This window comes from Silene latifolia, chromosome 9, assembly GCF_048544455.1.
Source record: "Silene latifolia isolate original U9 population chromosome 9, ASM4854445v1, whole genome shotgun sequence".
Lineage (NCBI taxonomy): Eukaryota > Viridiplantae > Streptophyta > Magnoliopsida > Caryophyllales > Caryophyllaceae > Silene > Silene latifolia.
This window is the reverse complement of record NC_133534.1, coordinates 99269119-99281378: the sequence shown is the minus strand read 5'-3', so window position 1 is coordinate 99281378 and position 12260 is coordinate 99269119. Positions and strand designations below refer to the sequence as shown.

The 12260-nt window shown below is 40.9% G+C and overlaps 1 protein-coding gene across 1 annotated transcript; it reads left to right on the top strand.

Moving 5' to 3' along the window:
• Positions 1–1902: 1902 nt before the first annotated feature.
• LOC141601396 (uncharacterized) lies at positions 1903–4916 on the top strand. The gene is made up of 4 exons (XM_074421672.1): positions 1903–3089; positions 3256–3441; positions 3531–3621; positions 3723–4916. Exons 1-4 carry the CDS (start codon positions 1903–1905, stop codon positions 4914–4916), a joined length of 2658 nt encoding a protein of 885 aa, XP_074277773.1.
• Positions 4917–12260: the final 7344 nt, after the last annotated feature.

Genomic DNA, 12260 nt, shown 5'->3' with positions numbered 1-12260 from the left:
TGAGGTGCCAATCGGCGTTTTGAAGGCAGTACGGTAAGCCCACAAAGTATCATCGAGCTTCCGACTCCAATCCTTTCTATTCTTGCTTACCACCTTTTCCAAGATCTGCTTCAGCTCTCTGTTGGAAACTTCAACTTGTCCACTGGTTTGAGGATGATAAGCCAGTCCTCTTCGGTGTGTAATGCCATACTTCTTCATGAGGGAATTGAGATGACGCTCATTGAAGTGCGTGCCTCCATCACTAATCACTGCGCGAGGCACTCCAAACCGTGGAAAGATAGTCTTCTGAAACAACTTAACAACAGATTTAGCATCACAAGTGGGGGTGGCAATTGCCTCCACCCATTTAGAAACATAATCTACAGCTACTAATATGTATTGGTTCCCAAAATATGTAGGGAACGACCCTTGGTAATCAATGCCCCAAACGTCAAAAATCTCTACTTCGGAGATTCCAGTTTGAGGCATCTCATGCCTTTGCGAGATATTGCCAGTTCTTTGACAAGCATCACAAGAACGGACAAAGTTAGTAGCATCCTTAAGGATAGTAGGCCAATAAAAACCCGATTGCATTACCTTAGCAAATGTCCTAGAAGGACCATGATGACCACCATATGAAGAAGAGTGACAATGAGAAAGGATGGCACGTACCTCACCCTCTGGGATACATCGTCTGTATATACCATCAACATACTCTCGGAACAGATAGGGATCGTCCCAGAAGTACCTCTTCACATCATGCATGAACCTCTTCTTCTGCTGATAAGATAAGTCAAGAGGAAGCGTACCTCCTACCAAATAATTGGCATAATCTGCAAACCATGGGGTATTTGCAGCTACAGCTAGAAGATGATCGTCTGGAAAAGAATCATCGATGGGCAAAATCTCTCTTCCTGAGAATCTCAATCTGGACAAATGATCTGCAACAACATTTTCAAAGACTGGACTTATCACGGATTTCCAAATCAAATTCTTGCAATAATAAAATCCATCTAATAAGTCTAGGTTTAGCCTCTTGTTTGGTTAAAAGATATTTTAAAGTGCATGGTCGGTGTGTACAATAACTTTAGAACCAACAAGATAAGCTCTAAATTTGTCTAAAGAATAGACAACTGCAAGAAGCTCCTTCTCTGTAGTAGCATAGTTGATTTGTGCATCGTCGAGAGTCTTGCTTGCATAATAAATGGCATGTAACACCTTGTCCTTTCGCTGCCCCAAAACAACTCCAACTGCATAGTCACTGGCATCGCACATAATCTCAAAAGGAAGGCTCCAATCCGGAGATCGGATAATAGGAGCTGAGATAAGTGCTTGTTTGATCTGTCAAAGGCTTGAACACACTTGTCGGAAACACAAAAGGAGCATCTTTATGAAGAAGCTGAGTTAGAGGTTGAGCAATTTTAGAAAAATCCTTTATAAAGCGGCGATAGAACCCTGCATGACCAAGAAAACTACGCACACTTTTAACATTAACCGGGTACGGGAGTTGCTCAATTACCTCGACCTTAGCTTTATCCACTTGAATGCCCTTACCTGACACCAAATGACCGAGTACCACTCCTTCAGTAACCATGAAGTGGCACTTCTCCCAGTTGAGAACAAGGTTGCTCTCCTCACAGTGACTATGCAAAAAACCTTAGTCAAGTTTCTCAAGCGAGACATCAAAATCGCACCATATACACTGAAATCATCCATAAAGACTTCCATGATAGACTCTATGTAATCAGAAAATATGGCCATCATACAACGCTGAAAGGTAGCAGGAGCATTACATAAACCAAAGGGCATCCTCCTATAAGCAAATACACCATATGGACAAGTGAAAGTGGTCTTTTTCAGTCGGTTATAGAGAGAGAAAGCGAGTAGAGAGAGAAAGCTTACATTTTCGTAGATTCTTCAGCAATGGCGAGAAATCGTCGAAATGTAAATAATACTAATACTCCACAAAAACACAAAAATACTAGTACATCAACTAATAAACACAAAAATAGTAGTAATATGATACATATTACAGAGTTACGAGAGATTGTTGCTACTGCGAGTACAGCTGAAAGTTCTAAGACTGCGGAACTTCGTTCGTTCAATCTGAGCAAGGAGGTGAGCGCGGTTCCTGAAATTACTGTTACGCCTGAAATGGAGTGGGAAACAGTTGGCGCGAAAACAGGAGCACCATTGGAACAGCCTCGCGTTAAAATTGAAACATGGGACGTCCAAGGTGAGCTTGAGTTTTGGTCTTCGTCTGTATTCTGCTTTGTTTTGGGTGCTAATCCTCCTAATCATGTTATGGATGGCTATGTGAGAAGAGTATGGAAGGATTTATCGATTGATAAAGTCGCTTTTCAATACAATGGTGTATGTATTGTTCGGTTTTCTAAACAAGAAGATAAGGATACGGTACTTCAATCTGAACAGTTGTTTTTTGATAATAAACCTTTTATTATTAGAGATTGGCAACCGGATGTGAAGTGTGTGAAGGATAAGCCTGATTTGGTGCGAATATGGGTGAGATTGTATAATTTGGATCTTAAATTTTGGGGGAAAGCTTTACCTAAGATTGTTAGCATGATAGGTACTCCTATCAATCCTTATCGTGCTACTGAGAAGAAGGAATACTTGGAATATGCTAGATTCATGGTGGAAGTGAAAATGGGACATAATTTACCTGATATGATAGAATTCATTGATGATAAAGATGTGATACAGAAGCAGGCGGTTTCTTATGAATGGAAGCCCCTTGTGTGCTCTCAATGTACTGGCATTGGACATGATGCAGCTATGTGTAGGAAGCATGCAGATGAGGTTCGTAAGAAGCCTGCTCAGAAAGTTTGGAGGCCTAAAGTTCAGGTTCTTGTGAAGCCAGCTGTGAAACCAGTTGTGCAACCAGTTGTTGTTCCTGTGCAGGTTGTTGAGTCTATGCAGGAGACAGTGGTTATGCCACAGGTTACTCCTCATGAGATGATTACCCCCATCCCTTTCAAAAGCAAGGAAATGGCCTCACCAGCTAGTTTGGTCCATCGTCTGTCTAGATTTGGGAGGGGGAACAGTCAGGGGGGGCCTACAGTGTTAGAAGTTGTACAGCAATCCCTGAGGCAAAGTTTACTAAATAGTATGGGGAAGGGGAGAACACCAATTATTCAAAATGGTTAATATAGGATTTTGGAATGTTCGAGGTATTAATAAATGGAATAAGCAAGGTGATATTAGGAGATTCTTGCATATTAATAAAATTGGCCTGTTTGGTCTGGTTGAAACCAGGGTCAAAATAAAGAATAAAGCTAGAATTCAGGATGGGTTTGGTAGGCCTTGGCAAATAATTGATAATAGTGAGATTAAGGATAGTGGGAGAATTTGGTTGTTGTGGGACTCTTCTCAGATTTTGGTTCAGTGCATTAAGAAGGAATTGCAGGTCATACATGCTCGGGTTACTAATTTGGTGACCGGGTTTGTATGGACACCGCTCGTTAATGTATGGGTGTAATGCGGACTGACGATAGAGCTATTCTTTGGGAATCTCTGATAAATATGAAAAGTAATACTATTGGACCTTGGCTGGTAATGGGAGACTTCAATAATGTTTTGTTTATGGATGAAAGAATTGGGTCTCAGGTGACTGATGCTGAGGTCAAGGGCTTTCGAATTGTGTGTGGATGTGTGTGGTTTGTATGATTTAGTCTCTCTCTGCGCTACTTCACCTGGAACAATAAGCAAAAGGGTGATGCTAGGGTCTTGATGGGATTGATAGGGTTTTGGCCAATGATGAGTGGATCCTAACTGGTCCTACTGGGTCTGTTACTTTTTTGCCTGAGGGCCTTTATGATCATAGTCCTTGCTTGATTGAGCTAGGAGCTGATATTGAAAGAAGGAAGGGTAACTTCAAGTATTTTAATATGTGGGGGAAGCATGCCGAGTTTAAGAGTGTAGTCAATGATGTTTGGAGACAAACTATTTCTGGTTGTTGTATGTTTCAGGTGGTCAAAAAACTTAAGTATCTGAAGCATCCTTTGAAAAAATTGAATAATGGTAGGTATGGGGACATTGAGAACTCTGCCTTGGTTGCTAAAATGTTGCTGGAAAGTATTCAAAAGCAGTTGCATACTGATCCTAGGAATGTGCAACTTCAAAATGAGGAGAGAATAGCAGCTGACTCTTATAAAGAGCTTGATGATGCCAGGCTTCTTTTCTTAGCTCAAAAAGCCAAAACTCAGTGGGTCAATTATGCTGATGATAACACTAGGTACTTTCATAGTACTATTAAAGCTAGACGTGCCCAAAATAAGGTCCTGAGGATTAATGATATGAATGGGGTGAACTGTACTGAGGTTAATGCCATTGAACATGCTTTTGTTGAATACTATCAGGCTTTGCTAGGTAGTTCTACAAAGGTTACTCCTGTTTGTAGAGCTGTTGTTAAAAATGGCAAGGTTGTGAGTTCTGAGCATGCCAGAGGGATGGTTAAGCAGGTCACTGCTGATGAGATTAGGGAAGCTCTCTTCTCTATTCCAGTGGAGAAAGCTCCTGGTCCAGATGGGTATTCTGCTGGGTTTTTCAGAGATGCTTATGACATCATTGGAGGTGATGTGATTAATGCTGCTAAGGAATTTTTTACCACTGGTAAACTGTTACAGCAAGTTAATGCCACTGTGCTCACTCTTATTCCAAAAATGGATTGTCCTTCCTCAGTCAATGACTTTCGTCCCATTGCTTGTTGTAATGTCATGTACAAATGCATTTCCAAAATCATTTGTAGCAGGCTTTCTGGAGTTCTGATGGATATTGTCAGCATGAATCAAAGTGCCTTTATTAAAGATAGAGAGATTGTTGACAATATTCTTATTTGTCAAGATTTAGTGAGGCTCTATGGGAGGAAAACTTGCACTCCTAGGGCAATGCTTAAGATTGATCTCAAAAAAGCCTAGGACTCTATTGAATGGGCTTTTCTTAGAGATATGTTGGTTGCCTTAGAGTTTCCTGAGCAGATGATCCAATGGATTATGGTGTGTGTATCCACACCTTCATTCACCATTTCTTTGAATGGGTCCCAGTTTGGGTATTTTAAGGGTAAACGGGGGCTGAGGCAAGGGGATCCTATGTCTCCCTTGCTCTTCACTATTTGCCTGGAGTATTTTTCTAGGATTCTCAGAGTTGTCACTGAGAAGCCTGAGTTCAGATATCATTCTCTTTGTAGGGGTTTGAAGCTTAGTCACCTAGCCTTTGCAGATGATCTCTTATTATTCTGCAGAGCTGATATTCCTTCTGTCACTATTTTGCTGAGAGCTTTTATGACCTTCTCTGAAGCTTCTGGTTTATGCATGAATAAGAACAAGTCTGATGTATATTTGAATGGTGTTAATGACATTCTAGCTACCAATCTTGTCAGGCTTGAAGGGTTTAAGTTGGGGCAATTCCCTTTTCGATATTTGGGTGTGCCAATTTCTTATAAAAGACTGAGTATAGCAGACTGTAGTAGGGTGGTGGATAAGATTGTAGCAAGGATTCGAGGATGGGGAGCTAAACATCTAAGCTATGCTGGGAGGCTAGTGTTGGTTAAAGCTGTCCTTACTCAGATGCATGTGTACTGGGCTAGGATCTTCCTGTTACCAAAAGGAGTGCTTCACAAGGTGGAGAGTATCTGCAGGAATTATTTATGGGCAGGGACTGCAGAGTATAAGCATTCTCCTCCTGTGGCTTGGGAGACCTGCTGCTTACCCAAGGAGCATGGTGGATTGGGTATAGTTAATTGTCAACTGTGGAATGCTGCTCTTATTGGCAAATATGCGTGGTGGATTCATAGTAAAAAGGAGAGTTTCTGGGTTCAGTGGGTTCATCACATCTATATAAAGCAATGTGATTGGTGGTTATATGAGCCTTCTCAGAATTCCAGCTGGGCGTGGAGACAAATCTGTAAGATTAATGAGTTACTTAAGCCTGGTTTTTTGAATGGTGCGTGGGATGGCAACTACACTATTCAGAAGGGTTATACCTGGCTTCTTGGTCCATATCAGAAGAAGGATTGGGCTCCTATAGTTTGGAATAGAGTTTGTGTGCCCAAGCATAATTTCAGTACTTGGATTTTTGTTCAGCAGAGGTTCTTAACTCAAGATAGGATGAATAAGTTTGGTATTTGTACTGCTGGACTGTGCTACTTATGTGGGATGCAAATGGAAACTCACAGGCACCTGTTTTTTGAATGCCCATTTAGCTTGCAGTGCATGCTGCTACTGCAGGCTTGGTTACAGATCCAGTGGCAGGGAGATGTGGTGGCTTGGCTTATTCGGTGGAGATGTTTGTTCTTTCTTTGAAAAAGCGGTGGTTATGGCAAAGAATATCGGTCTCATTTACCACATTTGGGAATGTAGGAACAAGTGTAGAGTGGAGTCAGACATTTTGCAACCAACTTGTGTTGTTAAGAAGGTTCAGAAGCTGGTCACTTGTAGAGTGACAAGAGGAGATTTTGGTAAGGGGAAGTTGAAATGTATGGCTTGGTTACAAAAAATCAATGTAATAGATTAAGAAGCTTAGCTTGATTGTAGGTTGGAATGATGTATGGTGGATTATGATTGATTTTAATGATATTCACATTTTCACCAAAAAAAAGTGGTCTTTTCCTGATCCTCAGGATGAATGGGTATCTGAAAGAAACCGGAGTAGCCATCTAGGTAACAGAAATAACTATGACATGCTAATCTCTCTAACATTTGGTCAATGTAAGGAAGTGGGAAATGGTCCTTTTTAGTGGCCGTGTTCAACTTCCTATAGTCAATGCACATCCTCCATCCTGTGACAAGTCTAGTAGCAATCAATTCATTTTTATCATTCTTTACTACTTTGTAGTACCTCCTTTTTAGGTACAACTTGGACAGATCGACCCATTTAGAATCGAAATAGAGAAAATAATACCAAAGATCAAGTAATTTCTGTACCTCTTTTCTTACCACCTCCTGCATAGGAGGATTTAGTCGTCTCTGACCTTGTGCACTAGGCTTGTGGCCTTCTTCCAAGTGAATTCTATGCATACAAAAGTCAGGACTAATACCTTTGAGATCGTCAATGCTATACCCAATTGCCTTTTTATGAGTTCTCAAAACAGTCAACAAAGCAGATAGTTGACCTTCAGTTAGGTTAGCATTGACAATCACTGGATTCATCTCACAGTCATCAAGAAATTCATATTTGAGATGAGAGGGAAGGGGTTTCAATTCGGGTTTCTTTACCTCAGTTACCTTAGGTGTGACACCCAAACTGTATACCTTCTGATGTAGGAATTCCTCTCCAGTTAGAAGCTTCTCAATTCGATGAACTGGACTCCATGAACCCGTCGATCACCGGATCGAAACCAGGGCAATCTCCAGAGGATCCCTGTCAAAACACATAGGAAGACACTCATCAATAGTAAAATCAACAACATCTATACTATGACAAGTCTCTTCTATCATGGGGTTTTTCAATGCTTTTTCTAAGTTGAAAATAATCGTGTCATCCCCAGCACTAAGGTCAATCTCCCTTGCCTAACATCTATGACCGCCCCGCAGATGTAAAGAACGGTGCCGCCCAAGATGATAGGGATCTGGTTGTCTTCAGCCATGTCCATGACAACAAAATCAACGGGGATGAAAAACTTCCCTATTCGAACGGGAACATTCTCTAACACCCCCGGGGTGTTTAACGATTCTATCGGCCATCTGCGGTGTCATATTAGTAATCATCAACGGACCCATATTTAACTTTTTACAGATAGAATACGGCATAACGCGACACTAGCTCCCAAATCACAAAGAGCTTTACTAATAGAAAGATGACCAATTTGACAAGGGATAGAAAAACTTCCTGGATCCTTTAATTTCGGTGGTGAGTTAATTGGCAACATGGCACGCACTTCGAGTGTAAGCAATAGTTTCTACCGCGTCAAAGGATCTCTTCCTTGTCAAAATCTTCTTCATGAACTTTGCATAAGCCGGCACTTGAGTGATCAATTCGAAAAGGGACACTTACCCGTAGATTCTTCACGACCTCCATAAACTTACCGAATCGCTTATCCGGCTTGGATTTTTGTTGTCGGTGAGGAAAAGGTAGAGAAATAGTTATGGGCTCGGCTTGCTTACCCTTAGAAACCACTTTTGAAACACCGTCGGCTGGCGATATTGGATCCTCGATCGAGTCAGGGGTGACTCGATCGAGCTGGGTGGATCCTCGATCGAGTCGCCTTTGTGACTCGGTCGAGAACCTTTGCGAGTTCACTTTTTCGTCTTTTTTTACTTTTATCGTCGGCTCGTGTTTCAACTTCGTCAGGCTCTTTCTCATCATCACTAAGCTCCAAATTACCCAATCCTTTGGGATGCATGTAAGGGACTTCATCAACAGTAATGGGCACTTCATTCTCAAGACTTTGCGGTCGGGGTTCGTATAAGAAGTACCGCTCCTCACCGAATAACATTAGCTTGCTCATGAGCTTGCTTACCTTGAGGAGGAAGACCTACGGTCTGTTTTGATGGGTTTTGAAGTGCCATCTGAGCCACTTGATTATCTAGCATCTTGTTATGGGCAATCAACTCGAAATGAGCCGTCCGCCTGTCCGCTTGCATTGACAAAGTTTGTTGCAAAAGATTGCGCAACTCTGCCATATCATTATTCGGAGCTTGTTGAGGAATTTGTTGAGGAGTTTGCTTGAGGAGGTCTGCTGATATTGATTGTTGAACTGCTGGCCTCCTTGATTTTGCCTTTGATATCCCCCTTGTTGTTGATTACCGCGATTGTTAGGAGGGATATAAGGATTCTTTTCATTTGTGATCGCTGCGGGTTTTGCACATTCTGGCTAGACCATTGAAGGAATGGATGCTCCTTCGTTCTTTCATTGTAGAAATTAGAGAAAGGTGTACCTTGTGCACCTTGTCCGTAAGCCCGAAAGGCGTTAACCCGCTCAAATGTGCTCATACAATCACCTGCACCATGACCATCTAAACCGCATCTAGCACAAGTCTCCTCTACTTGCGGACTCATAGCATGAACTCTCTCTTTACTACCCAATGATTGGGTAGTCTTCATCTCAGCAATCTGGGCGAAAATAGCCTCCACCGTGTCTTTGCCAAAGCACTATCAACCCCGACCTCGCGTGCTTCCCCTAGGATTTCCATACCTCGCGGTATGGGTAGCAATCTGATCAATCAACTTCCACGCGTCACCATCTAGTGTGTTATCTTGAAACCTCCCATTAGCAGATGAATCCAAAAGGGCACGATGATTGTCAAACAACCCGTTATAAAACTGGTTGCAAAGGAACCACTTTGGGAAACCATGATGGGAACGATCGAACTAAACGCTTGAAGCGAGTCCAAGCTTCGTTCAAATCTTCATGGGCTTGCTTGAAACTAGTAATTTGATTCCTCAAAGCATTAGTCTTCTGAGGCGGGAAGTACCTCTTGTAGAAAGCAAGAGCCAAGGAATTCCAGTCTGAACTCATTCGTATCCATATCCATATCTCTTAACCACTCAAAGCACTCCATCTTTCGGAGAGAAAGGAAAGAGCACCGCTTAACTTGGTCTTGTGTCACTCCAAATTTAATGGGATAGAACAAATGAGAAGTGACAAACTTTTCCATATGCGTTGCGGGGTCCTCGGCACTGTCCGTCCGAACATGTTTCGTTCCACCAAATTAATGTAAGATGCCCGAATCTCGAATGTTCCATTGGTAGAAGTGGGCAGCTTGAAACCTTGTGGAATAGAATCTAAGGTTGGCTCGAGTGACCGGCTAGGGTAGACATGATGATAGTTTCAAGAACAGGAGTTTCAGGAATAGGAATATCAGAGATAGGAATTTCTTCCTCTTCCTCTTCGTAGGACCGATCGGTGTCTCTCTGTAGGGCTCGCCGTTTCGACGTCAAGTATACTCAAGTCTTCTACTTGACTCACTTCTTGATTAAATTTCCGTCTGTAGCGAAAAGTCTTCTCGGTTCGGGATCAAAAGGAATAATCTCGGACCTATTAGACCTGGGCATAAACGGAACTAACAAGAAAGTGTGAGAACGGTCTCAAGGAACCGGGTTCCCGAGACAAAAAGACAAAATAAACACAAAAAGACTAAACAATTGTTGCCTCCCAAGAACGGCGCCAAATTTGATGTGGCTAAAGTCGTATTACCAAATCAAAGTAAAACTATCTCGGACTAACAAGAATAGCTAGCGATAAGACAGTGCTCGAATCCACAGGGAGGCGGTAAAAGCTAGTCTAAGAGTATTTAAACTGTCTAGAAGTAACCAATTTCGGGGTTTTGTTTTGAGTTGATTCTAACAAACTAATTGCAATAAATAAAGGATGAATAACAATATTATTAAAAGTCTAGGAATTAGGTTCACTAGGTCAATCAGACGGGGATTATCAATCAATTACTAAATCTATCAAGTTGTTTAAGGTCATAAGATCGGTCGACTCCATTATGCCCTTTAGATCGATTCTAACATGCGGTCGCTATTATTAGATACTTTCTATTTGATTATCGCAGCCTATATCAATTCTAACCCGGTCGGCGATAGGATCGATTCGCTACACTAATTAATAACTCAGGCCTCAAGTGATTAACTAGAAGAATTACAACAATCAAACAACAACTTTAATGATATCAATAGCACTAATTGATTTTCCCTTCTTAATTAACCTAGATCCCCTTCATCCTAGATGAGGGAATTAGCTACTCATGATTATAATAACAACAACAAACATGATTAAAGATGAAAACATAATTGCAAGATGAAAACAATAATTGAAGAACATAAAACAATGATTTAATTAAAGAGGAAAGATTAGTACCATACAAAAGGAAGATTAGGGTTCTTAAGAGAGTTTTCTAGCAATACTTAGCAAAATATATCGTAGGTTAACAATAAAACCCGAGTCTTTAATTTATAACAAAAGATTAACGTTTTAGGAAATTCCGGAAATAAACCCGCCAGAAAGGATCCTCGATCGAGTCGGTGACTGACTCGATCGAGGGCGGCCGCTCGATCGAGTCGGCAAGATGACTCGATCGAGGAACTAGCTCACAGGTTCCTTCTTCTCTTCTTTGACTTCTAGTCTTCATGATTCCTCGTTTCCCGTGCCATGCTTCGTGTATTTTTCTATGCCGTCTCCGCCATGCTAATCTTAGCTTGATCATACTCATAACGAGTCATTTCTGCATCAAAACACAAAATAGCGGCAGTATCGACAATTCATTGAAATAGAGCATATAAATGATATAATAGGCACGAAACGGTATGTAAAACGGTATAAAGGGAGCTATAAAAGTATATATGAAAGTGATACATCACAAATAATATCCAGCAAATAAGAAAAATAATAATCGGATCAGAATAACCCAACAACTACAAATAATTACGAGCACCCCAATTGTAGTGCCTCCACTAGTATCCACACGTATGAATAGGAGATACGATTTGTATGCTAGTACACAAGGTAGGATTTGTTATTTCTCACATAGGAATTGGATGGATGAAACTGACTCCCATATATCTCTATATATAGGAAAGTAAAGACTCAGTTTCCTAATCAAACCCTAACTTTAATCGCAGTTGGGTCTAATCTAATTAGAGCCCTATTTCCATATTTCAGTCTGACTGTAAAAGGAAACACCGTATTCATCTTGTGTGTGACCCAATGGGCCCATTTAATTCTACACGAGTCCTTAAACTCATTTAAGACTCGGTCCGTAAGCGGCTTCTAGCAAAACGTTACGGATAGAATATAAAATGGGTTACCTTAATTGGACTCCGGACATAAATCCAATAGTTAATTAGTCCCAGGTTCAAAGACAGTGTACCTAGTTGAATAGATTTACATAAGAATATAAGATCGTAATATTTTAGTTATCACTTTTGTCGTGTAAAGTTCTGAAGGCTTTATTGAAGTTTGTAATTAGTGAGCATTTATTATTAGAGTTATTGTAATCTTTGTCAGCTTTAGTGTTTGATTGGAAGCGAAACTAATATTTTATGATTAGTTAATGACTATAATAGTTTTATTATTATTATTATCATTATTGCGTCTCCTTTGCTGTAGCCACCGTTTCAATTGCATCGTAATTTCGGGCTCGAGCTAATTATGCTATATGTTTTACTACCACTATAACAAGTATAAGACCGTATAATCATTGGTTAGAGGCAGAGTTTGGAGATAAAGAAGGATGGATAAGAAGATGCATCATGAAACTAATTAAGTCTAAGTTCGATCCGGAACATACACACAACAACTCGCCTAATCAGTGTATTTGGAG